Here is a 27,167-nt window from a genome sequence, read left to right as displayed (position 1 = left end):
TTGATATTTAAGCACCATAAAAGTATATATTGGTGGGGGACATGCAAAAGTAACTCCGAGTTGGAATCAAACAATAAGAAATAAAATAAAATAAGTACATAGAGAACATAAGGTTTTACGTGAAAAAATCCTTACGGAAAAAATCACGACACAAAATGACAATGAATCCACTATGATTAACAATATTATAAGAGATGGAAGAACTTACCAATTTGAGAATTAACCTCGAAAAACATATAAACCCTATCTTTGATATCCCTTTGCTCATAAAAGACCCAAACACGTTTCAATACCCTAATTTCCGATTACAAACTCTTAAATATAGTTAAAACTAAATTAGGAAACAAAAACAACAATTCCAAAAAATCGCGCAAGTCAGTTGATGAGAGCTTCGATCAGATCAAGTACTATCGATGGTATTGAAGCCATATTTGATCAAATCAATTTGGACCAAAAAATTGTCCAACGAGCAAAAGCCAAAAAACAAAAATTTATTGATGGGATTGAGTGGACTGTTGATGCAATCGATAGCTGCTTAATGGGATCGAGTAGTCTGTTGGTGCAATCGATAGACCCAGTTACAAACACATTGAAGACATCTGACAATAATTCCCACCACTCTTCAATTATCATGAACCACAGCTCTAAGCTCCATCACTAGTTGCTTCCATCATAGCTCCACCAACGTTGTCACTTCTCGTGTACACTCCGTCCTCGTCAAGCCTTCGCCAAACTTAAAGAAGTTGCACTAAACTTGAACTTCTCTGTAGGAACCACCTTCATAAGCATGTCTGTTGGATTCATGCTTTTGTGGATATTCTCAAGAGTCACTCTACATTCCTCAAGCCCCTATCAAATAAAATGATGACGAACAATAATATATTTAGTACGAGAATGGTAAATTGAGTTCTTCACTAAATTGTTCATGTTTTTACTGTCACAATTTACTAGCACGACTTTCTACTGAAACCCAAGCTAATTTATTATCATTCTCAATTAAACACCTTTTTTGAATGCTTTCGTCATCACTATATATTTTACTTCGATTGTGGAAAGAGTCACCACAAACTGAAGCTTCAATATCCAACTAATCACACCACCCGCTGAATAAACAAATATTCATAAGTCTATCTCCCATTATCCACATTATTTGTATAATTGACATCTACATAGCCCACCAATTGAAATCTATAGGTGAAACAATTGAGAAGACTGAAGATATAGGAGTAGAAACTGCCAAGTACTTTCAGGACCTCTTCTCCTCGGAGGGAAACAACTCCATTGGCCACATTCTTGACTACATCCCGACGTTGGTGAGTAATCAGATGAACACAGGGCTGTCGAGAGCCCCGACCATGGAAGAAGTGAAAGAAGCAGCTACCTCCATTTCGTCCGATAGTGCTCCAGGCCCCGATGGATTTGGATGTGCGTTCTTCTCTTCATGTTGGGGAGTGATTGCGGAAGATCTCCTAGAGGCTACCAAAGACTTTTTCAGGGAGGTCCGATTCCCAAAGCTTTCCAATGCACCCAGGTATGCCTCATCCCGAAGAAGAAGAACTCAGAGTACGTTACTGACTTTAGGGCGATCAGTTTATGCAACTGCATTATGAAGATTTTCTCTAAGATCATGGCATCTAGGCTGGCCCATTATCTTCCTTTACTCATCTCCCAAGAGCAAGGTGCATTTGTTAAAGGCCGATCAATTTCTGAAAACATTTCCATAGCCAGAGAGATGGCCCATGAGATCAACAGGAAGGTTTACGGGGGTAACTTGATAATCAAACTTGATATGGGAAAAGCATATGACCGATTGGAATGGAATTTTATCACTCAGGTGCTTCTCAAATTCGGTTTCAGTCCCCATTCTGTTAATCAAATGCAGCGCTGCTGGAAGGACGTCTGGTTTTCTATTCTCATTAACGGCAGACGTTTTGGTTTTTTTAAAACTACTTGAGGCTTAAGATAGGGTGACCCACTTTCTCCATCCATCTTCATTCTAGTAGCAGAAGCTTTTAATAGGGGAGTCACTTCTCTTTTCTCATCAGGAAGCTGCCAACCTTACAAGCTCCCCCAAAACAAACTTACAATTACTCACCTATTTTTTGCTGATGATACTATTCTATATCTTAATAGTAGGTTGTCCAATGTGCGAATTCTCCTCAGGTTTATTTAGGATTATGAAAGGGCTTCAAGTTAAAAGGTTAATGCAGTCAAACCTTCCTTCATAGCTCCGAAGAAAACATCAAGATCCAAAGCTCAACAGTTGAGCAACCTTACAAGATTCAACCAAGCCTTCTTCCCATCACAGTACCTGGGAGTTTCCCTTACCAAAGGAAAAATCTCAACCCCGTAATTGCAGCAACTCGTCCAGAAAATCACAAGCAAGATTGATGGTTGGAAAGCTAAACTCCTCAACCCAGCTACGAAATTGGTGCTTATCAAACACGTATTATCTAGCATTCCCATCCACCTCCTCTCTGCGATCAATATCCCCAAAGTTGTTAATAAATCGCTAGAAAGAGCTTTTGCTAAAATAAAAAAATTTGGGCTGCTCGGATGTTGGTAACAAGAGGCACTAGGTCAGGTGGTCGAGCATTTGTGCTCCCTTGCAAGAAGGAGGCCTTAGAATTAGAAGCATTGACAATGTGATGAGAGCTTTTAGGATCAAGATGGGATGAAACTTACTCAAGGGCACGTCCCTATGGGCCAAATTTTTCTCAGCCAAACACCTGTGGAAGCTATTCATAACCCATGGCAGGGTAGGCACGGTCTCTTCTCCGTGTTGGAAGGAACTCATCTGAGCATTTCCATTCACTCTCATCCACTCAAGATGGCTGCTTGGAGCAAGAGAAATCAGTTTCTGGTACCACAACTGGTTGGGGAGCGGGATTCTCGTCGGAGCCATGATGAGACCAATCCCGAACCACATGTAAAAAGCAACAGTCAGTGATTTCAACCCTATTTCAGGCAGATGGAGTCTAGTTGACATTCAGCACATAATTCAGCCTGCCGCTATGCAGACCATCCTTGCTTCTCAGGTTGTATTGTCTAACCGTCCTGATAAGCTAATTTGGGATCTACCTTCATCAGGAGCTTTTACTCTCAAGTCAGCATGGAATAGCATCAGACGGCATCAATCCAAGGTTCCTTGGGCTGCATGGATCTGGAATAAACATCTCCCCCCAAAAATGGGAATCTTTGCTTGGAAAACTATCCACAGAGCTGTCTCAGTTGATTCAGAAGTTCGAAGACTCGGAATTCCTTTAGCTTCAAGATGCGAGTGTTGCAGATTCACTACATCCCCCGATCAGCTATCACCGAGATCGGAAGCCATCGGACAGTGTCATTCCCGGTCTGCGCCCTCAGCTCAGCTCTACTCAGGGAACGCAACTGTCGATCCCCTGTTTCACAGACATCAGTCGCATCTTCTAGATCTCGATCCCTCGCAGGGCACAGTGGAGAGTATTAATCACCTGTTTTGCCATGGTAAGATTGTCAGGTTGGTCTGGGGCCTTTTTATTAGGATGTTCGACATTCCTTACATCTCTAACCAGTCCATCCTCCAACGTATCAGTCTTTGGACTTCTTCAGCCAGCAACAAATCCTGTTTTTCTATCCTGATTGGCCTCCTTCCCTGCATCATCATGTGGGGATTGTGGAACAGTAGAAACGCCGCCAGATTTGAGGGCCATTACAAGTCTGCTAGTCTCATCATTTCTAAAGTCTCCCGATGGCTAAGAGAGATTGGCTCCACCATTCCAAGCTCGGACACGTATTCTATGGTCGAAATCTCAACCCTCCAGGCCCTGAAGATTAACAACCCCAAGTCTACTCAGGCATCCAAACCTCTAATTGTCAGATGGACTAATGTCGATGGTCCGTCGAGAGGCAATCCAGGAGAGAGTGGTGGGGGTGGAGTATGTCGAGATCACGCTGGCAAGCTTATTTTCACTTTCCACAGATACTACAGGGTTGCCTCCAACACATTTGTGGAAGCCCAAGCCATGCTCGATGGTCTAAATATTTTTTCTTCCCTGGGGCTTTTTAACATTGTTGTTGAATCAGACTCCAAAGTTGTTGTGGAAGCAGCGAAGGACCTGATAGCTTCCAACCCTTGGAAAATGTGGTATATTCTGGGAGACATTCAACATAAAGGGTGGAGCCTTAACCTTTCATTTAGTCATATATTCCATGAAGGGAACTCGGTAGCAGACGCTCTAGCTAGATTGGCTAGTGAAGGATGCCTAGACACAGTGTTCAGAAGTTGCTCCCTCCTCCCGAGGCTAGTTAGAGGAGCTCTTGTGTCGGACAATGCAGGCCTGGGGTCTATTCGAAACCCATGATCCCCATTCCCTTTTCGTGGCTCCCTTGTTTGGAAGGTGTCACTATTTTACAGACCTATCCTGACCCCTTCAGGAAGCCACTCTCTATCTTAGAGTCTAGTTTTTCAGTCGATATATGATAGGTGTGGTCCTAGAACATTTTGTACGGACCCGCCCGAAAGATTGTATTTTTGAGGATCAATGAAATACACCTTTTATTTAAAAAAATTAAAAAATAAAAATAAAACCTGGTATCTTTGCTAATTATGATCTTTCATGTGGCCTGGTCGTATAGCTTATACCCTTTCACACCATCATCATATCCTACAAAAATACACTTCTTAGCCCTATCTCGCTTATCTTACATAATTGATGGTACATGAGAGTAAGCATCACAACCAAATACACGCAACTCTGAGTAGTCAACATCATGAATGCTCCACACTTCTTTAGGAATCTTGCAGTCTATTGGCATAGACGAGGACCGATTCACCATGTAACAAGTCGTGTTAACAACCTCTGTTCATAAGTCTTTGCCAAATCCAACATTACTCAACATGCTTCAGGTTCTCTCTAAGAGAGTCCGATTCATTCGTTATGTCACTCCATTCTCCTTAGGAGTGTGCTTCACTATATATATTGTGCCTCACAATTCTTTCTTCTTTGTAAAACTAATTGAATTCCTTTAAAGTGAATTCACCTCTATTATCAGTCTTTAATACCTTCAGTTTTTGTCATTTTGTCTTTCAACTATCACCTTCCATACTTTAAATGTGGTAAAAATATCATCTTTATTTTTGAGAAAATAAACCCACACATTCCTGGAGCAGTTATCGATGAATAAGACAAAATACGATGACCTCTTAGCAGAAACAACGGGCGACGAGCCCTATACATTTGAATGTATATACTCAAGCACACATTTAAAAACATGCTTTCTAGTCTTAAAAGTTAGCATTGATTGTTTACCATATATACAATGCTTCCATATACTAAGTTTAATACTTTTAAAAACAAAAATCAAGTGACGATCAAAAAGTACATTCATTCCACGATCCCTCAAGTGGCCTAAGTGGGCATGCCACAGTCGTGCCAACATGGATTCCGCTACAGACACTGTAACTCCAACCACTTCAGTATTTCCGATCAACTTGTATAGATTATTGTTCTTCTGCAATTTCATCATAATAAGTGCCCCTTTCAAAACTTTAAAGATCATGTAATAGCTAGTAAACTTACAACCAAGTGCCTCAAGAGCTTATAGAGATATCAAGTTCTTCCTAAGGTCCGGAACGTGTCAAACATTTGTCAGAATACGCTCCACTCAATCAAACAGTTTGATGCATACTGAACTGATTCCAACAACTTTACAGAAAATGTCAATGCACATAAAAACATGTCCACCATTATACTTGTTGTATGTGGTGATCCAATCCTTGTGAGAAGTTATGCAGTATAAGACCCCTGAATCTAAAATCTAGTCATTATTAAGGTAACTAAATTTAGATGCAGTTAAGACATTGCACCATCCACCTCGCATGATTACAATGTGTTGGCCTCTTTTATCACATTTTCTGATTTTTCTCCATTCGAGTCTTAGGGTTCTTACAGTCCTTCATATGCATTGTCATCCCACAATTCCAGCACTTCATCTTGTCCTTCTCTTTCGATTTATATCTCAATCGAGAATTACCCTTCCCCATTTCAGTATTCCTTCTCCTAACAACCAACGCATCCAAAGAGGTACCTTTGTCAATGTCCTTCTTTCTCAACTGGTTCTCATAAAGAGCTGAGATGATAGTATCAACATCAAGTTGTTGCGTAGCACGCCAACAACACTAGTGAACCAAGATTTAATCTCTGGTCTCACCCACAAACGATAAACAAGAAGAAATATAATCTAGAAGAAGAATCAAAGTATACCAAATAGACCACAAGACAATATATACGTGGAAAAACCCCCAAAGAAGGGTAAAAAATCACAGGTAAAGAAAACGAGATTACAAGCAATACACTAACCTTTTCCCTTGGATGTATAGAGAAAACCCTTTGCCTGCACTTTAGAATAAATCCCATTAACCCTAGGAAAGCCCTAGGGACCCCTATTTATAGTTTAGGCAACTTTCCTTTCGTACCCTTGTGAAACTGACTTAAATTTTCACAGTCCGTATCAAATCCGTAAAATGAATCTACGTAACCTTGACTAGTCGAGCGGACCCTCAACTAGTCGAGAATGGGCCTCGACCGATCGAGCACCTCGGAACCAGAAAATTGATGCTCGCTGGACTTTAAGTCGAGCCAGCCCTCGACTGGTCGAGTGGGCCACTCGATCGATCGAGCAACCCTGTCTAGATGTGACTCCACATTCCAACACAATGGTATCCCTACCATGGATCAACGTATCTACCAGATCCTGAAAAGACGGTAGAAGCGAATTCAGAAGAATTAAGGCTTGATATTCCTCTCCGATCTTAACATCTGCATTCGTCAGTTTATATAGCAATTTGCTAAAAGTTCTCATGTGTTCATTAATGTCAAACTCCTGTCATCTTAAGATTATATAATTACTTCTTAAGATAGATATGGCTACCCAGGAATTTCTTCATGTACAAACAATCAAGTTTTGTCCATAATCCATGTGATGGTTTTTTAATATAAGACATTATATAAAACATTGTCTATTAGACACAATTGCATCGAGGTTGTAACCCTCTCATCTAGTTTATCTCACTCTTCATTAGTCATAAATGCAGGACGCTTCGCCTTGCCAAGGAGAGTGTGTTGCGATCCTTACTGAACTTGGAGGCTTCTCATCTTAACATTCCATAATTCAAAGTTATTTTTTCCAATAAACTTCTCTATTTCGTACTAAACATTAGATCCCATAGATAACATATTTTCATATTTAAAAAACTCAATATCCCAACGTTTGCTTTGATATCACTTGTCAGGAGGACGCACAGAAGTAACCCCGATTTAGAATCAAACAATAAGATATCAAATAAACCAAACACATAGATAATACAAGATTTTATAGGAAAAAAAAAAGCCTTATGGGGAAAAAACCATAGCACAGAGCGACAACGAATCCACTATGATAAACAATGTTACAAAGATTTACCGATCTAAGAATTAACCCTAAAAAATATACAAAACCCTAGCTTTGTTCTCCCTTTGCTCACAAAAGATTTAAACACATTTTCAATACCATAATCCCCTATTACAAATCCTTAAATAGAGTTAAAACCAAATTAGGAAATAAAAAACCATAATTCCGCAAAACTGTACAAGTTAGTCGGTGGGAGCTTCAATCAGATCGAGTGTCATCGATGACCCATCAATGGGATCGAAGGCATCTTCAATCGGATTGATTTAGACAAAAAACAGTTCAGCGAGCAGAAGCTAAAAAATGGGAGTTTATCGATAGGATCGACAGTTGCTTGATGGGATTGAGTCGTTTGTCGATGCCATTGACAGACCCAGTTACAAATAGATTAAAGACATCTGACAATAAAAATATATCATTAAGATATTCCACAAGAGAAACTGTGGTAGTAGCAAGATTGTAAAGACTGTTATAGTTTTTTTTTTTTAAAAAAAAAAAAAACCTATTTTAGTTTTATAATGAACTATTAAAAGAATGTTATGCATCAATTTTTCTGTAATGGCTGTTACAATCCCATAACAAGTAACGATTAACACCATTATGTAATAGTTTTACAATACCTTATGCTATGCATTAACTCAACTAAACGATCTAAGTTGTAGGACACACTTTAGATATGTCATAATGAATTAACAATCCTAATATTTATTTAATAAATATCTTTTTATTAAATTTTGACCATTGACTATTTACATTTTAACCATATGTTAAATATCTACTAATTAAATTGTTAGGAAAGCAAATCAATGTAATTTTTATTTTTGGAGAGACATCTAAATAGCAGTATACCATTTTAAGGGATTAAATTTGACTTCATTATATACCCAATAAAAATTTTCTACTGCTTACATGTCAATCATCTTATTCTATCAAGAGTATCAAAACTTCTATGATTTTGAAAAATAGTTGTAACATAGTTAAGTCACTTCACATAATTATCTAAATTGTCTTAATTTTAATTTCAAAAATATTCATGTGCATATTGAAAATTATTGTGTGAAAATGTTGTCCTTAATTCACATGGTAACGCATAATCTTTTTATAATTAAAATATATCCATTTTTTATGATAACGTGTAAATTGCTTTGGCATTTGTTTATTAACCACATATCTGCATGTCATTGATTGATGAGCTAAGATTGTCCAGCCAAGGTGACCGTTGAGGTATTCATGATGTGGTTAATCTCCTTGAATGTATTGGCCATCGAACTATACGGCCCACTTGTAGGGTCATGAGCCCCTGATCATTTTATCTACTGAGAAATATCCCGTCAGGAAATTTGTGTTTACGGGTATTTAAATTAAGTGGGACTTGGCATGCTTAAGTTACTCAACTATATGTTGCACAAGTCACGACATCTTGTTTAACTATTTTTAATGGTGAGGAGTGAATGGGCATTGACTTAACTATCAATGGACCTGTTTGCGTAATTCAATCAAACACACGACACATGTCAGCGAGGGCTTGTATTTGGTTAACATGTGTGACTAAGAAAGTGCGGACATACAATAGTCGTATTCAACTCAATGTCTAATTGAATGCTAGTGCCCCCATACTGAAAATGACCGTTTAAGATCAAATTCGAGGACTCAGCCACCTTTTTAACCACCGGGTGTAACTGCGATCAGGCAATTTACAAGAGGGTATAGGTTAGTCTTTCCCGATGGATTATTTTTTTCTTAGTATCTTAAGGACTTTTCTTTCAGCGTGATTAGTACCGTAGTTTAGCAATAAAAACAATAGAGAAAGAAGATAAAAGCCAAAAATATTCTTCAATTAATGTTTTTTCATAATATTGACTCTCACGATCAGCTTTAGGGATGACGATCCATTCGTTGCCCCGTGTGGAATAGGCTTTCTATCGGGACGGTTGTGATATAGGGGATAATCGTCTATTGGTTATTTGATTGGAACCCGAGCTTCATGGTGAGACGATAAATAGAGGGTGGATCTTCGATAATCTTTTCGTCACTTAGTTGGAACCAGGTTGCATGTCAAGATGGCTGATGAGGTAACAATATGTTTATGGTCTTGGTGGGAACCAAGCACATGACAAAATGGTCGTAATTCGACTATCCATTCATCATCTAGTTTGGACCAAATTTCGTGGTGAGATGACTAGTGAAATTACCTAGCATATATCAATTAGAAAGCCCCGCGCCCCTCTATTCGAAACTAAGCGATCGTTCTTACAATACAATGGGGTGCCGTGGATGAAGAGTAGAGAGATAAACTAAAGATTAAAACTAAGGCCCCATACTATGAGGAGCAATGCGGGTTAAATTAAAACAAATATTCATAGTGGATGTATAGATAAATTTGGATTTTGTCATGCCTTGCAATTCAAATACAGAGTATGCACCCTCAGACCTGAGTTACAGTGTATGACTCATACACCAAGTGTATATAATTCTACTCATCAGACAATTGTTTGGAGACATAATTTAAGGTATTCTAAATTCACATCGAATTAACATTGATACATTCAGATAATCACATACTATTTCATCAGCATATCTACTACATTCTCAATCACATAATTAAATTTAAAATTCAACTACATCCACCTATTCAGGCTTTATTCAACTATTATATCAAATACCATTCAACTTAATCATATTCATTAACAATTCCAAATCAAACATAAACATCCCTAGCTATAATAAAGAAATTAAATCTCCTAACAGTCAATCATATAAACAATTCATCCATCCAACGCAACGAGTTCATCTTCCACTAGATACGGCCATTGGTCATGGGTTTCATCCGCCAACCAAGTCTCATTTTTCAGCATTTTATTTGAATTTTCTGTCTCATTTACCTCCATACGGTTGTCATTCCACAATGTTAACTAGCCAGGCTAGTAAGTGAACTTATCATGATTCATACACAACACAAATAAGATAGCACAAGCAACATCCATCCATATATATATATATTGTGTATGTAGAGAATTATATGAAATGCATGTCAAGTGGGATATTCATGTACTTGCTTGGGTTAGATATCCATCAATCAGCATCTGCACTTGGTGGGCTTTTACTATAGGTAGGTATGAGCAAGGCCCGTATCTACTCAATGAGTAGGCTTTTATTAAGCATAGGCATTTGACAATGAATCTATCAGGAAACCATCAAGGAAGATTTTCTAAGAACCTAGGCACAAGGTGTGCATGCAGTCATCTACAACGGGCCTCTAGGAATCAACACATGAGTACTATGGATGCATATAATGCATACTCAATGCCTATGCATCAACATACGCAATCAATATATACATCTCTCCGTACGAGAGGAAACAATGAATTCATGATTATATCGATTTACATGTCCACTTATTCAATTTCCAATAATAATTGTCTAAAACTTGAAATCGTATATCAAGGATTAACTTAGCATGATGACACAACAACCATAAAAATTTTAGCAATCATGGCAATAAGATAAATCGTGGCATTCATAGGATTTATCTTAACCGTATAGGTATGATAGATGTTGGAATTTACTCACCTGTTCTTGTTAGAGCTAAATTCATCAAACACTCGTATAGTTTGGAATTTAGAATTTGAATCCTTATTAAGATAGTATAAAAAATAGCAAATTTAATTAAGCTATTTTATTAGGTGGGACCCAACTTTGATTAATCTAAGATGACCCACTATTAATTCATTAACTAGCAATTCAGTTCAGAAGATTACATATATTACTGTCTAATTAATCCCAAAATCATAGTTTGACAATTAATACATGGGACTGTAGATCAATGCAGTCGATTGATTGAGCTAGCTCGAAAACCCTTGATCGATCTTTCAATCAATCTATCATGAATCAAGAAATTTCAAATTTTATAACTCGTCTCTAGACACTTTTCGTCACTTTCGACCGATTGAACCCCATTCATCAATTGATTGACAAAGACCAGGTTTAATTCGATTTGGTTGCTGGACAACTTTCACCATCTTTAGTCGATGCGTTTGAATGATCGAGACCACTTGAGGAAGCCATCGATTGATCGAAAATAAACATCGATCAATCGAATGCAATTTTGAATTTAAACTTATGGTTACTAGACAAAAATCAACCTGTTCAATGGATTGAAGCCGCACTAACTATAGTACACAATCTGATTTTCCAAAATTTTTAAGGTTTTTCTTTATCTACTTAGGTTTCATAAATTTACCACTCTCATGGATTAGGTCCAAACCCTCCAATGATTTCCCCCAAACACCAAGTTTGAAAGAACCACAGAGTTTCGTGGATCTAAACTATCTGAGATCTATATTCGCCATCTGAAATCATTCTACAGCAAATGTATAATATTGATACTTTCCATAGATCATTGTGGGAAATCCACCAATCAGATCACACTAGAATTAGGCACCATGGTAAGTTGTGGCCTTAGGAAACCTCTGAATTGAATGGATCTAGATCGACACTGCTAGATTGTCTAAGGTTGATCTCAACGACACAAGTTTCTATGTGAAGCTTTCTTCTTTTCTTCAAACCTTCCCATGAATCCAGACATTGGACATAAGGCTAATCTGGCCCGTTCATTGTATAGATGTAAGGGTTTTTAATCAATAAACAGAAAAAAATAATAATAATAATAATAATAACAATGAACGAGAAACTTACTGGAGGAAGTCCCTTCTCCACATGCCCCCCCTCGCTTGTTTGCTCTTTTTGTTAGTGTTTTCGAAAGAGATTTTTCTACCATGCCTCCCTTTTTATAGAGAGAAAGTTCTATATCTAACTTTTCGCAAAAGTTAAATATCGCAGTGCTAGGAACGATCCTCCAACCTTACCTTCCATTCATAGTACCTCTAATGACCTTATCAATAAACAATCTAGTGGCCGGTCCCTTCATCCAAGTCTTTGTGACTTTTTCAATAAGTTGGATGATAAATAAACAATCTAGTGGCCCCAAAGAAGTTTTAACGGTGGGTATTCAATCACCACTTTTCCTGTAGTGTAGTCCACATCATATTTGGATCTACTTCAATTCGTTTTTTGGATCATGCCCTTAAATGAGCTCTAAAAATAGATGGATGGCATGGATGTAAGTCACATCCATCATGGTGGGCCCCACAGTCAGGGATCCACCAAAGTCGTGCCCTTATAAGAGCGCCTATAACCCTCGAACGTAAGCCTTGATGTGATCCATTAAAAAAGCACCACACACACATTAGATGTGGGGGATCGTGCCCTAAAATGAGTCGTAAAAATGGATGGATGGCTTGGATGTAAGGCACGTACATCATGGTGGGCCCCATAGTCAGGGATCCATCGAAGCCGTGCCCTTATAAGAGCGCCTGGATGGCACGGATATAAGGCACATAGGTCATGGTGGCCCCATAGTCAGGGATCCACCAAAGCCGAGCCCTTATAAGAGCGCAGGTAACCCTTGATGTGGTCCACAAAAAAAGCGCCACATACTCATTAGATGTGGGCCCACAAAGAAAAGAAGAAAAAATTTTAAGTACATAGCAATGTTGCCCTTTTCATTATAATGCAGTGTAAGATGCATGTATGTAGTATTTTTTTCATTGGGCTATGTCAAGGGGTTAAAAGTACATTCGCGTCCAAAGTACAATATCATTTCAAAAATTTTGCATGTAATAGCAGGATTCTTAAATTAATGGTTCTGTACATGCACTTTGCTTTTCATTTATAGCTTCTCTGCATGTCGTAGCGTTCAGCAGTGGGGAGGTGGGGCTGAGAATGACCATCACGTTACTTTCACGTTGGTGATTACTGAATAATATTACTACAATAAGAAAGCTATTTCTCCATTCGCAAAAGAGTAGTACAAAGGGAATTGTATTTGAATGTAAATATCCTTAAATAATAATCCTAGACTAGCTTCCAAATTAATGAGGTTCCAGAACAATTTTTACAAAATTCCATTCGACTGTCCATCTGAACCGTTAATCTTATATGCCCCACTTTTCTATCACCATTCTCTCGAGAATTGCTTTAATATGATTTTATAGACATAAAGATCAAAGCCAAACACAATGAATGGTAATTATCATTTATGAAATATTGTTTGAAATTTGATTTGGACCATTCATCTTGTGGGGCGCCTGCCCCTGGTATCCAGGTTATTCTCATGAATCACTTTTGTTAATTTGACGATCTTAGCGATCTGGTTAATGCCGAATAAATGGACGATCCAGATCATTTATGAAGAAAAGGCCTCTGATTATGGACATAGACTGCATATCTTGTGGGGCTCCAACACTGTTTACCTGTTGCTTTGAAGAATCACTTCAGTGTTACGATCTTAGCCATCCCATCAATGGCCAACGATATGGACTGCGCAGATCGCTTGTTGAAAAGGAAAAACCATCCAACGACGGATATAGATTGTCCATAATGTGGATCCCTCCTTCGCTCTCCATTCCTCTCAAGAAGCACTTTATGCGCTGATCCTAACCATCAGATTCATGGCCAGAAAAATGGAATCAGGTCATTTATGTAAAAATGTCTGATCATGGACATTGAACATCATTCACATGGGCCGCTTCTGATTGCCCTCTGCAGTCGTACGGGGATTAGGTGCGACCATGAACGTGGGCCCACCTCGACGTATGCATTATATATCCATACCATTCATTCGTTTTGCCAGCTTATTTTAGGGCATGGTCCGAAAAATGAAGCAGATACAAATCTCAGGTCGACCACACCACAGAAAACAGTGGTCATTGAATGCCCACCGTTAAAAACTTCCTAGAGTCCACCATAATGTTTATTAGTCATCCAACCTATTGATAAGGTCACACAGATCTGGATAAGGTAAAAAGCAAATAGCAGCTTGATCCAAAACTTTTGTAACCCAAAGAAGCTTTTAGTGGTGGGAATTAATTCAATCCATACTGTGTGGCCCACCTGAGATTTGTAACTACTTCATTTTTGGGACCATGCCTAAAATGAGATTTCTACAATGGGATTTGTTACGGGAGAGAATACCACAAAGGGAAGTCTTATATTGAACTATTTCAAGCCTTTGTTCATTTAATCATGCTCCTTAGTGGCAAGGGCATGGCGGAGCGGATTAGGTGAGACTTCAGATCTATCGATATGCGTAGGACTCCTTACTGAGGGGTCCACCTTGATGTATCTGACTACACCCATGCCGTCCATCTGCATTGAAAACTCATTTTTGGGGTTATTTGGATGCATGTAAAGTCATTAAGTTATAATCCGATTGTAGATAATCTGAATACATGTATAAAGTGTCTACATGTGGTCCTATTTAGCTTTAAGTTGTAATTTGATTACAAGGAAACCATTGTCATTGTTTGGATAAATTGAAATCTATTTACAGTTTATAATTAGGTATCCACTCACATCAGAGATTGGAGTGATAAATTCTTTAAAAACAATCAAACGATATATAGGATCCTTGCTCTTGCTTGGGTGGTAGACTCTCGGGAGTTTCAACACCTGGTCGAGGGTTCGAGTATCCATAGGTGGTGAAAGCTCACTACGGCGTGAGTGTGTGGAGTGTGTGTGCATGTGTAAAAAAATAAAAAATAAATAAAAAATAAACGACATATAAAGTTTTTATGTAAGCAGCACTAAGGTTTGATAACATCCCAATGTATGAAAAATTTCAACCTTAAAAACAAAGAGAGAAAGAGAGAGAGAGGTTTGTCTTCTTCTTTTTTCTTATTCTTTCCTTTTGGGTCCTTATAATTGTTGAAAGATCATCCATAACTCTTCTTGCTTTTAAATTTTATTTTTTTTAAATTATAATTGTTGCCTGAAATCCCTTTGTCTATAACTTCGAACATGATTTTTTTTCTCGTGTTTTATACTGGAGCTAAAAGTTATAATGAAATTATAGCATGCAATATGATTACAAGCAAATATACCCATCCAAACACCCCATGTAATATGATTACCTATAAACAAATTTCTATTTAAGCATTGTACTGGCATCCAAACGACCCCTTCCTGTGGTCCAAAAAATGAAATAGATCTAAATATCATATGAACCACAATACATAGATCTAAATATCATATGAACCACAATACATGAAACAATAGTAATAGACTATTGAAAGTAACGTGTGGCCTACCAAAGCTTTGGCCTCCAGATGATATTTGTGTGGTCTCTTCGTATGGGTCTTTGTGACCTTATCAACAGGTTGGATGGCAAATAAACATTCTGATGGACTCCACGAAGATTTTAATGGGGAGGATTAAATCAAGATTGTTTCCTGTGGTGTGGTCCACATAAGAATTTGGCATGCTTCATTTTGGGATCATGCCTGAAATAAGCTTTGAAAATGGTTGAACGGTGTGGATTAAAGGCACATACATCACTGTGAGCCCCACAGTCAGGGTCCTACCCACCTCGGTGGATCCAGGGTCTCACCTAAGCCACTCCCGGCCAGGGCTTATGGGACTAGGGCTGGCAGCTGGCTCATCCCTGCCCGTAATGGGACCCACGCTAACAGATATATTGCGTGGAGATGGGCTTCCTTGCAGACACGTGGACTTGGCAAGCTCTGGAGAATCATAGGATCCCCAGATCAAACCGTTGCACAATTTACAGGTGCTTTGATTTACAATTCTTACAGCTGGGGCCATGGTTGAGTAATCCAGACCACTGATCTGTTATGTCCCACGGTGGAAGGATGATGATCCAAAACTCTTAAACCACTTTCAGACTGGAAGGTCCTGATCATCAATCCTTTGTCTTATCTCTTCTCAATCGTTTATTCGTAGACCATAAAATATAAAGGTTTGGATTATTCTACTGAGGAGATTTTTGGGCTGTCATTTGTTCATTCTGGGACGCAATAAAACAATGGTCTTGATTACCTGAACATGGGCCTCACTTGTCATAACTTAAAAGCCGAGTATACTCTGCAAAGCTCTGGTGAGAATCTTAAATTCTTGAAGAAGAGATGCATGAATTAAAATATAGAACTGATTACCTATAGGCAACAGTACCACAATTTGTGGAATCATCCCATCTTTCCTGCCAAAGTGTCATTTGTTTAGAAAATCCGTACGATGAAAACCACAGGACCCATCATGAAAATCACCTTTCTTGCTGATCTGCTTACTAGGTGGGCGACACCACCATCTTGACTTAGAGCATCAATTGTCCATTGATTACAACAGTGGCCCACCATGCTTTTGGGGCCTGTACATGAGCTCTGAGGCCCAATAACTAATTGGGCCTGGGCTCCAATTTGGATATGCATAAAGGCATGAAAGAGGCCCAACCCAAGTTACATTTCACTGCTGGGCTAGTGGCCCAGTGTAGGCTTGGTCCTAGACGTTCATTTAGTGGTCATTGAACTTAGAGGCCCATAGTTATTTCATTCAAAGTGAGGGTATGAACGGGCCTGGGCCAAAACCAGCCCAAGTAAACAGGCACTGATGTGGTGCATGGAGGGAGAAATATATGAATCCTCGTATGAGGTTATGCTTGAGTTTTTACTAGGGCTGAAAGCCGGGCGGGTTCAACCCGAATGACCAGTGGCCGACCCAAGATTGGGTTGGGCTCGGGCAGGAAGTATCGGCCTCAGTCAGGCTTGGGCTTTACAAATACCGACCCAATAAAACTTGGGTCAGGCTCAAGATAAGGTTTCGTATTGCCTGACCCAACCCAACCCAACCCAACCCAACCCAAACCCAAACCCAAACCCAAACCCAAACCCAATCGATATACAAGTTACTTGTAAATTATAATTGAGTGTGAATCATTTCTGTTGAAGGCACAGGAAATTCCAGTGCCGTCGGGTCTCATTGGTCCATGTAATTTCTGATGACTCAAGCTAACAAGATACGCTAGATTTCTCTCTCCCAAATAGATTAGGTACTCCACAACACAACTTTTAAAGGAGTAGTTGTCCTATATTTTAACTTGTTTGTTTAGAAAAAATGAAGTTCTTCGCTATATATATATAAAATAAAATCATAAGTATAAAAAAGAAGATGTGTATTGAAATATAATAGACTAATGTAACAACAAAAATATTAGCTCATATTTACCTGACCGAGCCCACTTGGGTTGAGCTTGGGTTGAGAATTCCCAACCTAGGCTGAGTTGGGTTGAGGTATAGGAACCTTGGGTTGGGCTAGGGTTGAGCACCAACCTGACCCGACCCGACCCAACCCAACCCAACCCAACCCAACCAACTTTCAGGCCTAGTTTTTACCGGTGTAGCTCATGTACTAGTGATCCATACAATCCATCTAGTGGGCCCCAACTTGAATGGGCCACTCTATACTATCTTTCCCTATTTTGCTTAACCATTCGTCCGATGTTGTACAAATCGTCCAATCTTTTTCAGCTAATTTTCCATTGCATGTGAATTGTGAGTCATACTTGTGCAAGCCATCCAATCTTTTGCTAAAGCCTTCTAAAACATTTGTTGAACGGCTGATGGTGTATGAAGATGAATATGGAAAATGAGAAAGTAAAATTTTAATGGCTCATATTGAAATCCAAGATTAAAAATAACGATTATCAATGAAGCATGATTGTAAGACCATAGCTCTATATGGTAGCAACCATAACATGAACGGTTCAGATCATCTAAAGATGTAATCAGGGGGAGGAAACTAGCCACCATATGGTACATCAGTAGGGGAGAACCGTACCTACCATATCAAAACATTGATACTGAAGTGCATGTGGCTGTGCCATGAAATATATTATATCATTATGGTTTTTTTTTTTTTCCTTTATATTTCTTGAGTTGGAATCTTGACATTTCAACAGATCCGTCCGGCCGAGTATTCTATATCACCGGATTTAACCGGATCAGGTCAATTTAGGTCCGTTGATTATAGCATCAGGCACCCTTTTTCTTTTTTTTTTCTATACTTCATATTTTGGTTAATTATATTTATTATTTTAAAAGATTTTTTTGAATCCTAATGCAGGTTCAAACATGACTACTGATTCTAGGCCCTGTTCCAGACCCGAATTCCATCTAATTTCTAATTCTTGCTTGAAACTAGACCTGAGAAACTTGAACCCGGACTTTTTCCAGACCCATTCCAAATCAGGATCCCATCCTGATTTCCAGTTCATGTTGCAACCTAGGCCCGACAGGACCTAGTGGAGTCATTTGATCCAATTGGATTTGGACCCGGTATCTCATAAATATCGTATCCACATCCCTAACCCGACAGGACCCAAATCCAATTTTCCTTAGCCGGGTCAAAAAATAGGTCAACCGGTATACTACCGGCCTTGACCTGACCCCTCTATTCACGAAGTTCTGTTTGTACGGCGACCATTCAAATTGGTAGGATATTCCGACGAGAGGGATTTGGGTTGATCCATCGAGTAGTTAGAATTTGTTCCTATGAGGAGATATTTGGGGAAATGCAGCCATGTATGTCTTTTCTTATCCGTTTATTTTCAGCCATTGCCATATTCTTTTCTTAGACATCGAGCTACACAGGAGTCAAAGTGAGTCAAGCTTGTCACAGCTCGGATCAGCTTGGCCAGTGGCTAACCCCAGCTCGAACTTGGCTTGGACAGAGTCTGACTGGCTGGCTTGGCTCGGTTTGGTTAGCAGCTCGGTCCAGTTCAAGCCGAGTACGAGCCTATGCGACATTTTCTCAAACGCATAGAGTGCATCTTTAATTTCTCGTGGAATATAAAACAGTAACAGCACTTTACAGGTATTTCATCAAACACTCGCCGGAGCAGTATCAAAATCAAGATATGAGGGTAGTCTTAGAATGTAAAGTTTTTATTTTTGTAGTGATTTGTTTCGTATCAATTCCTTCCTCGCCATCAGCCGATCTTGCGGAGAATGTATGCATCCAAAACAACATTTCGTTGAGTCATTTCATCAAACACCCAGCAAGCAACATCAATATCAAAACAACCGAGTCACTGAGCTGATTCAATTCGAGTTGAGGTTCAATCCAAGTCGAGTCGAGCTCGGGCAAGCTTGAACTCGGCTAGAAATTTTTTCGAGCTCCAAAAACCAACTCGACTCAGTCCGAATCCAATTTCGAGCCGAAGCAAGTCGAGCTTTTCCGAGTCAAATCGAGCTAGCTGACCAACCTAACTCGACTCGTGTACAGCTTTATTCCTAAATTTGTTGGTTTCAATCAGTGAAGACTTCAGCAGCTCTCTCTCTCTCTCTCTCTCTCTCTCTCTCTCTCTCTCAGCAAACTCGAGTTGTGTTTGGATGCACAAGTGAATCGAATTGCAGACATTCAGCTTACTCATGGGGAAATGACATGATGATTTTCTTTTCTACCATTTGTAGTCAAGAAGAAGCCATCTAGCCATCCAAGGAAATTATAATTTGGTATATTATGCCCACTTTATTCAATCAATCATTGCAATTCACTTTTGATAGTGCAGCCAAACACACCCTTAGCCATCTAAGGAAACCCACTTGAGATTCACAGGTGCAAAAAATGGCAAGTTGCTATAGTGGTCTCCATCAGCTATGGTCTCTTGAGGATTCTTCAAGGCAAAGCATGTCTTCAAAGCCATCAACTTAATTGCTGATAGACTGGCCAACAAGGTCAGGACCCACAGGACTCTTTTAGTTGAATCATACTGGAGACAGATTGTAGTGTTTCAGTACAGCGTACCTGATTGCTCTGTTGGAGTAGATGAAATGCCCGGTGCACCTTGAAAGCAGTTCACCTCATTCGTAAAAACAAGGAAATGCATCTTAGATCAGAGCCCAAGCAATCCCCACTGTGCAGACACCATGTTTCGGAAATCAGGCCAATCTGATCATCACGTGGACTGCGTGTATGTACAAATTTTGATGGTCATTGATTTTTTTTTTCCTAAATCATTCATCATCCTGATTTTTGAGGAACAGAATCTACAAAATGGGGATAGCCCAATGAGTGGCTCTGATCTCTCAAGTGATTTCGCTTCAAGCTTGTGGTCATCCGTCAATTGGTCTTCCCTGAGTGTTCTTGAGGCTGTCTTCGATTCAACATGCAGATGATTCAAGACATCTCAGCAATGCAAGCACCGGCAACGATGGTCTTGAGGTATCACCAAAAATCGATGTAACCCCACTAGCCACAAATGAGATTAATTATAGAAACTCATCAAATTGAGGCCAAGGTCCCAACAGAAAGGCTTGGAGATCAAAATCCAGCTATGCGTTTATTTCAATTATTCCTGTATGCATAACATCAATGGCAAATGAAAGAGTCAAATCAAGTGCAGAAGCATACAGACCATGCACAGAAAGGTTTGCTGACAATTCACAAGTGATGACTGGAGCTACGATTGCATCCCTTACACAGTCCAAACAAGGTTTCTGTCGAGTTGCTCCATTCTACCGAGGTTTGAATCTTGAAACCACATGGAACAAAGGAATGTCTCCATTCACATATCATGCAAACAATGAATTGCATAAATTTGCATAGTAACCCACCTGAAGTTCAGATATGCGAAGACATACTGCATCCATGTTTGGAAGGTGGAAACTGGGGGGGTACAGAGTGTGGGAAATAATTTTCCATTCTTGTTTTTCGTTTTTCTTTTTCTTTCCCAAATATGAAATGAGTAAACCCTCAGTGTTTCACAGTTGACCTTTTAGCATTTCAACAGAAAACAAGAGTACAAACCAAACAACATAACTAATGAATTCTGCACTTCTCCATTTCCCGAGGATTCCAATTGGGTTTCCATGTCCGCATTTTGGGTTCTTCCTACCCAAAAAGGCAAATCAGAATCTCTGTCTTGGCAGGGGACCAAACCCATGACCTCAAGATCTACCACCCAATTGAGCTATGGGATCAACCCCAAAGGATACAGGCAAAATAGCTATATCAATGACAATCTAAAACGCTGGATCAGATCCTATGAGCCCAATCAGCCAACTCGATTCACATTCATAACAGAATCACCCAAGTTTCAAAGAAGAAGTACACAATGATTTTGATTGCATTGTTTTAATGTATGCTTTTGATTCCATCTTTAGATACAGGAGATGATCCACAGTTTCTGTATCGAACTAACCAAAGACAATAACATTCCTTTACAATCAGCTCTACATTCTATCACTTCCTAAAAGAAAATTAACAAGGCAAAAATCTGACCGGAAACATCGGCAAAGTGAGCAAGATAAACCAAAAGGTGAAAATGCCTCGGAGGTGAGGCAGTCAGTGCTGATGGGCTTTTGTCGGAAACGCATCTCTCCACATTTTCTGAGCAACTACACCAAGACATCCAATGACTTCTGCATCTCATCTTGAATTCTTTCAATTTCAGCATCAATTCGCTTGAGAAAACACAGTGCAGGATGGAGATCCAGCATCCGACAACGCCCAGGAGAAGTCCGACCTGCTAACTTCAAGACCAAACTCACTAAAAGAATGCCCTGTGAAAGCAACTGCTGCATTTGATTTCCAACCAAGCAAGCTGGCAAGACGATGGCGAAAGTTGAACAAACACATTCACAGCCAAGCAAAAACAGAAGAGGAAGCGATAACCAAGTTTGAGGGTGACCGACCAAGAGTAAATGAGAATCGACACGTATTGTATTCAGTTTCAAGACTAAGCTACGATACAGGCAGATCTGGGTTTTTCTTTGGAAGATGTGTAAACGTTGCACAAGCAGCTCATACTAGTATACAGAAAGCAAGTAGCATTTTCTTACATGCCGTCAAATTTCAAGGAACTATTCTATAGATTTCATGGCATTCTGATACACCTGACACTGAATTACTGTTTTTCCAACTCTAAAACCCGGAATTACCGTAAACCCCACCTTCGCCCTTGCCTTACCACCGCCAGGATTAACCAAAACCCCTCTTCGAGCAACGTTTTCCATGTAAACCATGGAGAAATCAGCCCCTCTCCCCACCTGAAAAATCCCAACTGTTGGATCGAATGAGAATGCCAACTTGTGCAGCATCCACACGACACTAGCCATGCTGACAAATGACTCATAGAAAGGACTCGAAGATCGCCAAGAATTCAATACCAACTCATTATCATCCAAGTTACTGAAGAGCGACGATTCCATATTTGGGTGAATGAGATTCTGGTACTTCATCTCACAAAATCTTGCAAAATTGCAATCTGGGTTTCTGCTTAATAGCTCCATGGCATCAGCGGAACCGTGCTCTACAAACTCCCTCAGAAATTTCTTTCTTGGAATGCTCAAATCGGCTGCAATTTCACTCCCTCCCAAACCAAAACTCGGCGTATCGAAACCTCCAAACATTGCCAAGCAGACGTAGGACAAAAACGCATACCGATTATGCCCTCTCTTTGCATACTCGATGCCGGGATAAACCGAATTTGCAGCTGAACCCAAATCCCACCCGGCATTCTTCATCAGATCGATCAAGGTCTTGGTAAAGCTGTGGGCTGCCATACAAGCGTCCTGCAACACCGAATCAAAAAGACCCACAGACAACAAAACCTCAGAAGAAGAAGCAGAGTCGAAAATCTCCAACCTCTTCGAGAGCCTCAAATTCGACTCCTCAATTGATTCCAGCTGCTGTTTCAGAGCGGACACTTCGCCGTCCTTGCGGTCGATGTCGGACTGGAGGCGGTTGATGACCATATCGAAAGTACGGAGCAGACTCTGATTTTCCTCAACCTGCGCTGCGAGGCAGGACGCAAAGGGGAAATTAGGGCTAGGGTTAGGGTTTTTGAGGAAATCTTGATACGAGCGTTTCATCTCAGAGAGGCGTTGAAGGTGAGACACGGCAGCACGATCAGCGGCCTGGATGGCATCGGCGTCAAAGGGAGCATGGGCGGTCTGGAGATGGAGATAGGAAGCCTTGAAGGAGGAAATGGTGGCGAAAAGAGAAGAAGTTATATTTTGGAGGGTTTGGGGATTATCGTTGTTGTTTTGGGAGAGGGGCAGTGGTGTTTTGTTGTGGTCGGGTTTGATTACGACAACACGTTGGCCGGTGATGATCTCGTCGGTGGAGTCGAGGAGAGAGAGATCGTTATGGTTGTTGTTGAAGGCGTCGTCGCATTCGGTGTCATCTTCGGCAAAGAATTCGATGGTTTTGGTCTTGAAGGCGAGGGCGAACTTTTGGAACATTTCAGAGATTTGGGGCGGTTTTAAGGACGGCTCCGTTGAGATCATTCCTGGGTTTTTGTTATATGAAAGGAATTTCAGTGTAGAGAGAGAGAGAGAAAGAGAGAGATGGAAGTATTCGTTGGGCGTCTTGAGAGAGAGAGAGAGAGAGAGCTGCTATTCGTTGGGCGTCTAGCAAGAAAAGGATCTCTGTCTGTTGATTATATGTGGGATCTTTGGAAAGATGGAGGGATCTTTACCTCTAGAAGCAGCCCAGCTGCCCAATAGAGGCTCTTTGGGTTTTCTGGTGGAGGTTTTGCTCACACGCCTGACCGTCCATCTTTCAGCCAGCTCACCTGATGGGGTCCACGCGGTTGGGTCACTGTGGGGATTGCATTCCTCTGGTGCGATTAGGAACGCGGATTGCGTCCTACCCCCGCCGGGCAGGAGCTTTGAGTGGCCACCGTGATGTATGGGTTTTATCTACAGTGTTCAGCCATTTTTCGTATGATATGGGGCCAAATTTTAGGCAGATCCTAGGCTCAAGTGGACCACACCACGGTAAGCAGCGGTCATAATGATTCTGACCGTGGAAACTTTTCTAGGACTCACACTAATCTTTATTTGTCATCCAAACTATTAATAAAGGGCATGTTTGTACAATGGTATTAAGTTGTATTAAATGAGATTTCATTGCTAACCTCACTTTAAAATTTAGTAATGGCATGTTTGGAAGGAGTGTGAGATGGGATTAAAATTAATTTGGTAGGCTTTAGAAAATAAGCCTTGTGTTGAAAAGTGTTAGATAGAATTACTAATCCCATAGTTCAATCCAAATGCAATTTGAAAGTAAAATTTGAGTTTAATTTTTAGTTCCTGCGTTCCAAACATGGTATTAGAAAACATGGTACAAACGGATGAAGATTTCCTATGAAAATCTTTCTTGCCTGTGATGTAAGGTGGGAGCCACTGTGATGTTTATGAGAAATCTAACCGGTGCATCCTTTTTTCGAGCTCATTTTAGTACATACAAATAAAAATGAGGAGGATACAAAGCTCAAGTGAGTCATAGGAGATAAAACAGCAGGGAAAGGAATGCCTACCGTTGAAACCTTCCTAAGCTCCACCTTGATGTTTATATTCCATCCAGACCGTTTACAAGGTCATTTTCACTAAGATGAAGTGAAAATACCAAAAATTTGACCGATACAAAACCTTTGTGGCCATATAAATGTTTCAACCGTGGTCACTAAATCCCTACTGTTTCCTCTCGCGTGGCCCATTCGAGTTTTGAATACACCTTATTTTTGGCCGCATGTCCTAAAATGATCTTTAAAAATGGATAGATGGAGTAGCTTTTTCACAAATATTGCAGTGGGCCCCACCCAAATTCCTTGGGCGGAAACTTCTTGCGTATAGGATAAACCCAGTATAGCGACAATACTAACACAAGCATTTTTTATAACTTTCACAATTCCAACCACCTTAATCCCACCTAATGCAGCCGACCAAACAATCTCAAATATCAGCTCCGTTCATAACTTCGGTGGCCCTAAGAAGTTTTCAACACTAACGTGTAATTTGGATCTCGTATCAACCTTAATTTTGAGTTTATATCCTAAAATCATAGCTAAAAATTGGATGGAGGGCATAGATAAAGGTCACGGATTAGATACTTAGAAGTTGAGCAGCGAGACTCCCTCGTGAAATGAAGTCTCCGAGTTATATGGGACCCCATGATGCCTGTGTTGTATCCACACCATCCATCCATTTGAAGAAATCATTTTAGTGCACGAGACAAAGAATGAGTCAGATCTAAATCTAGCGTGGACCCCATCACATGAAACAGTGGGAAGAGTGACACCCACCGTTGAAACCTTCATAAGGTCCACTGTGATGTTTATTTGAGATCTAACATGTTCATAAGTTAAAGACAGACATGAAAGAAGGGAAAACACAAATTTCAGTTTGATCGAAAACTTTTGTGGCCCTTAGAATTTCTAAGGGTGGGCATCACTCTTCCCACTGTTTTATGTGGTGGGGTCTACTCCAGATTTGGATCTGACTCATTCTTTGGTTCATGCCCTAAATTGATATCTCAAAATGGATGGACGGTGTGGATACAACACATACATCATGGTGGGTCCCATGGAACTTGGTAACGTCCCTTCAGTAGCTAATCTTGCAGTATCTAATTCACGTCCGCAGATAAAACCTTACATCACAGTGGCCACTCAAAGCTCCTCTTTTTTTTTCTTTTTCTTTTTTTCACACACGCGCACACACCCCACGCACTCACGCTAGTGGAATTTCACCACCTATGGATACTCAACCCTTGATCGGGTGTTGAAACTCCTAATAATCTACCACTCGAGCAGGAGTAAGGATCCACTCAAAGCTCCTGCCCGGTCCCAGCCGGAGACGGGGTAGGACCCAATCCGCGTCCCTGATTAGGAGGGTTTAAAGCCGACATTTGGTATATAAAAAACGACTATTTCTCATCTTCAGTGTTCATCAAGTAATCGGAGGGTTAGGATCGTCTTCTCTAAGAAATTTCTGACCATTACGGGTGCGGCGGATTGGATACTGCCCCCGTCAGTACCTAACTATAGACGGACGGTCCTGCATGGGCTCTGGAGCCACCGTGATATGTGTTTAATCCAAGCCGTCCATCCATTTTGACCTATCATCTTAGGACATGAGCCCAAAAAACACATGTGGAAGGCTGAGTGTACCGCACCACACGAAGCAGCGATAACCATCACCCTCACTGTTGAAACCTTCCTAGGATCCACTGTAATTTTTATTTTCTATTAATATAAGTTCACATATACCTGTATAAAGGGAAAACGTAAATATAAGCTTGATCTAAAACTTTTGTGGCCGCGAGAGGTTTTGGGCTATAGGGGTTCAGTTGAGCATTCAATCTATTCATTAATGAGCTCATCGGATCAGTTGAGCATTCAAACTACTCATTAATGAGCTCATCACCTAAAATGATTTGCAAAACTAGATAGACAGCATGGATACAAGATAGGCTCCCCATGGCCCCGTCAGCTCCTGACTGGACCGCCTGTCTCTAGCTATATCCTGGTGGGGTAGTACCCAATCGCATACGACTATTGCTTACCGGTACAGGGGGCCATTGTTGCATTGTTGCTGGACCTACCTGATTAGTGACCCCTCGAGATTCTGTGTCCCAGCTAAGCCCGTTTGGCTCTGGTGATGGTCCTAGTATCTCCAGGTTGGGTGGCTAAAGTGGTTTGTCCTACTCCAAAATTATATATAGTATGATCGAATGACTCATTTAGGTTCGTTAGATCTGCCCAATTTAAAGTCCCGATGGTCTGGATCACTTTCCTTTGCGATTGGCCTCTTCTGGTCCATCTTGGCCATAAAATTATCCACCACCCGCTCTACATCAGTATCCAACCGGGCTTGGCTGGATATAACTTTAGATTTTGCATCTGAGTCCATAATTTTAGTTCAATCATATATTCAATCGATTTGCACAACAATTCAGCAAAATATGACCTTTTCCGTTTCATGGGCTTAATAATTAATTCAACAAATATATCTTTTAAAATTTTATTCATTTATTGATATAAAGGCATGGCATGTGCAACCCATGAAGATAAGAAGAGAGATTGCACAGAGGGAAAGTAA

At 40.2% G+C, this 27,167-nt stretch overlaps 1 protein-coding gene across 1 annotated transcript; it reads right to left on the bottom strand.

The window, feature by feature from the left end:
- Positions 1–21,388: 21,388 nt before the first annotated feature.
- LOC131248340 (protein GRAVITROPIC IN THE LIGHT 1) lies at positions 21,389–23,919 on the bottom strand. Its single transcript, XM_058248595.1, has one exon. The coding sequence runs from the start codon at positions 23,568–23,570 to the stop codon at positions 22,143–22,145; it is 1,428 nt and encodes a 475-aa protein (XP_058104578.1). The 5' UTR covers positions 23,571–23,919; the 3' UTR covers positions 21,389–22,142.
- Between the last annotated feature and the right edge of the window lie 3,248 nt (positions 23,920–27,167).

Source organism: Magnolia sinica, chromosome 6 (assembly GCF_029962835.1).
Source record: "Magnolia sinica isolate HGM2019 chromosome 6, MsV1, whole genome shotgun sequence".
Classification (NCBI taxonomy): Eukaryota; Viridiplantae; Streptophyta; class Magnoliopsida; order Magnoliales; family Magnoliaceae; genus Magnolia; species Magnolia sinica.
The sequence above is the reverse complement of the archived record's forward strand: the minus strand, read 5'-3'. Positions and strand labels throughout refer to the sequence as shown.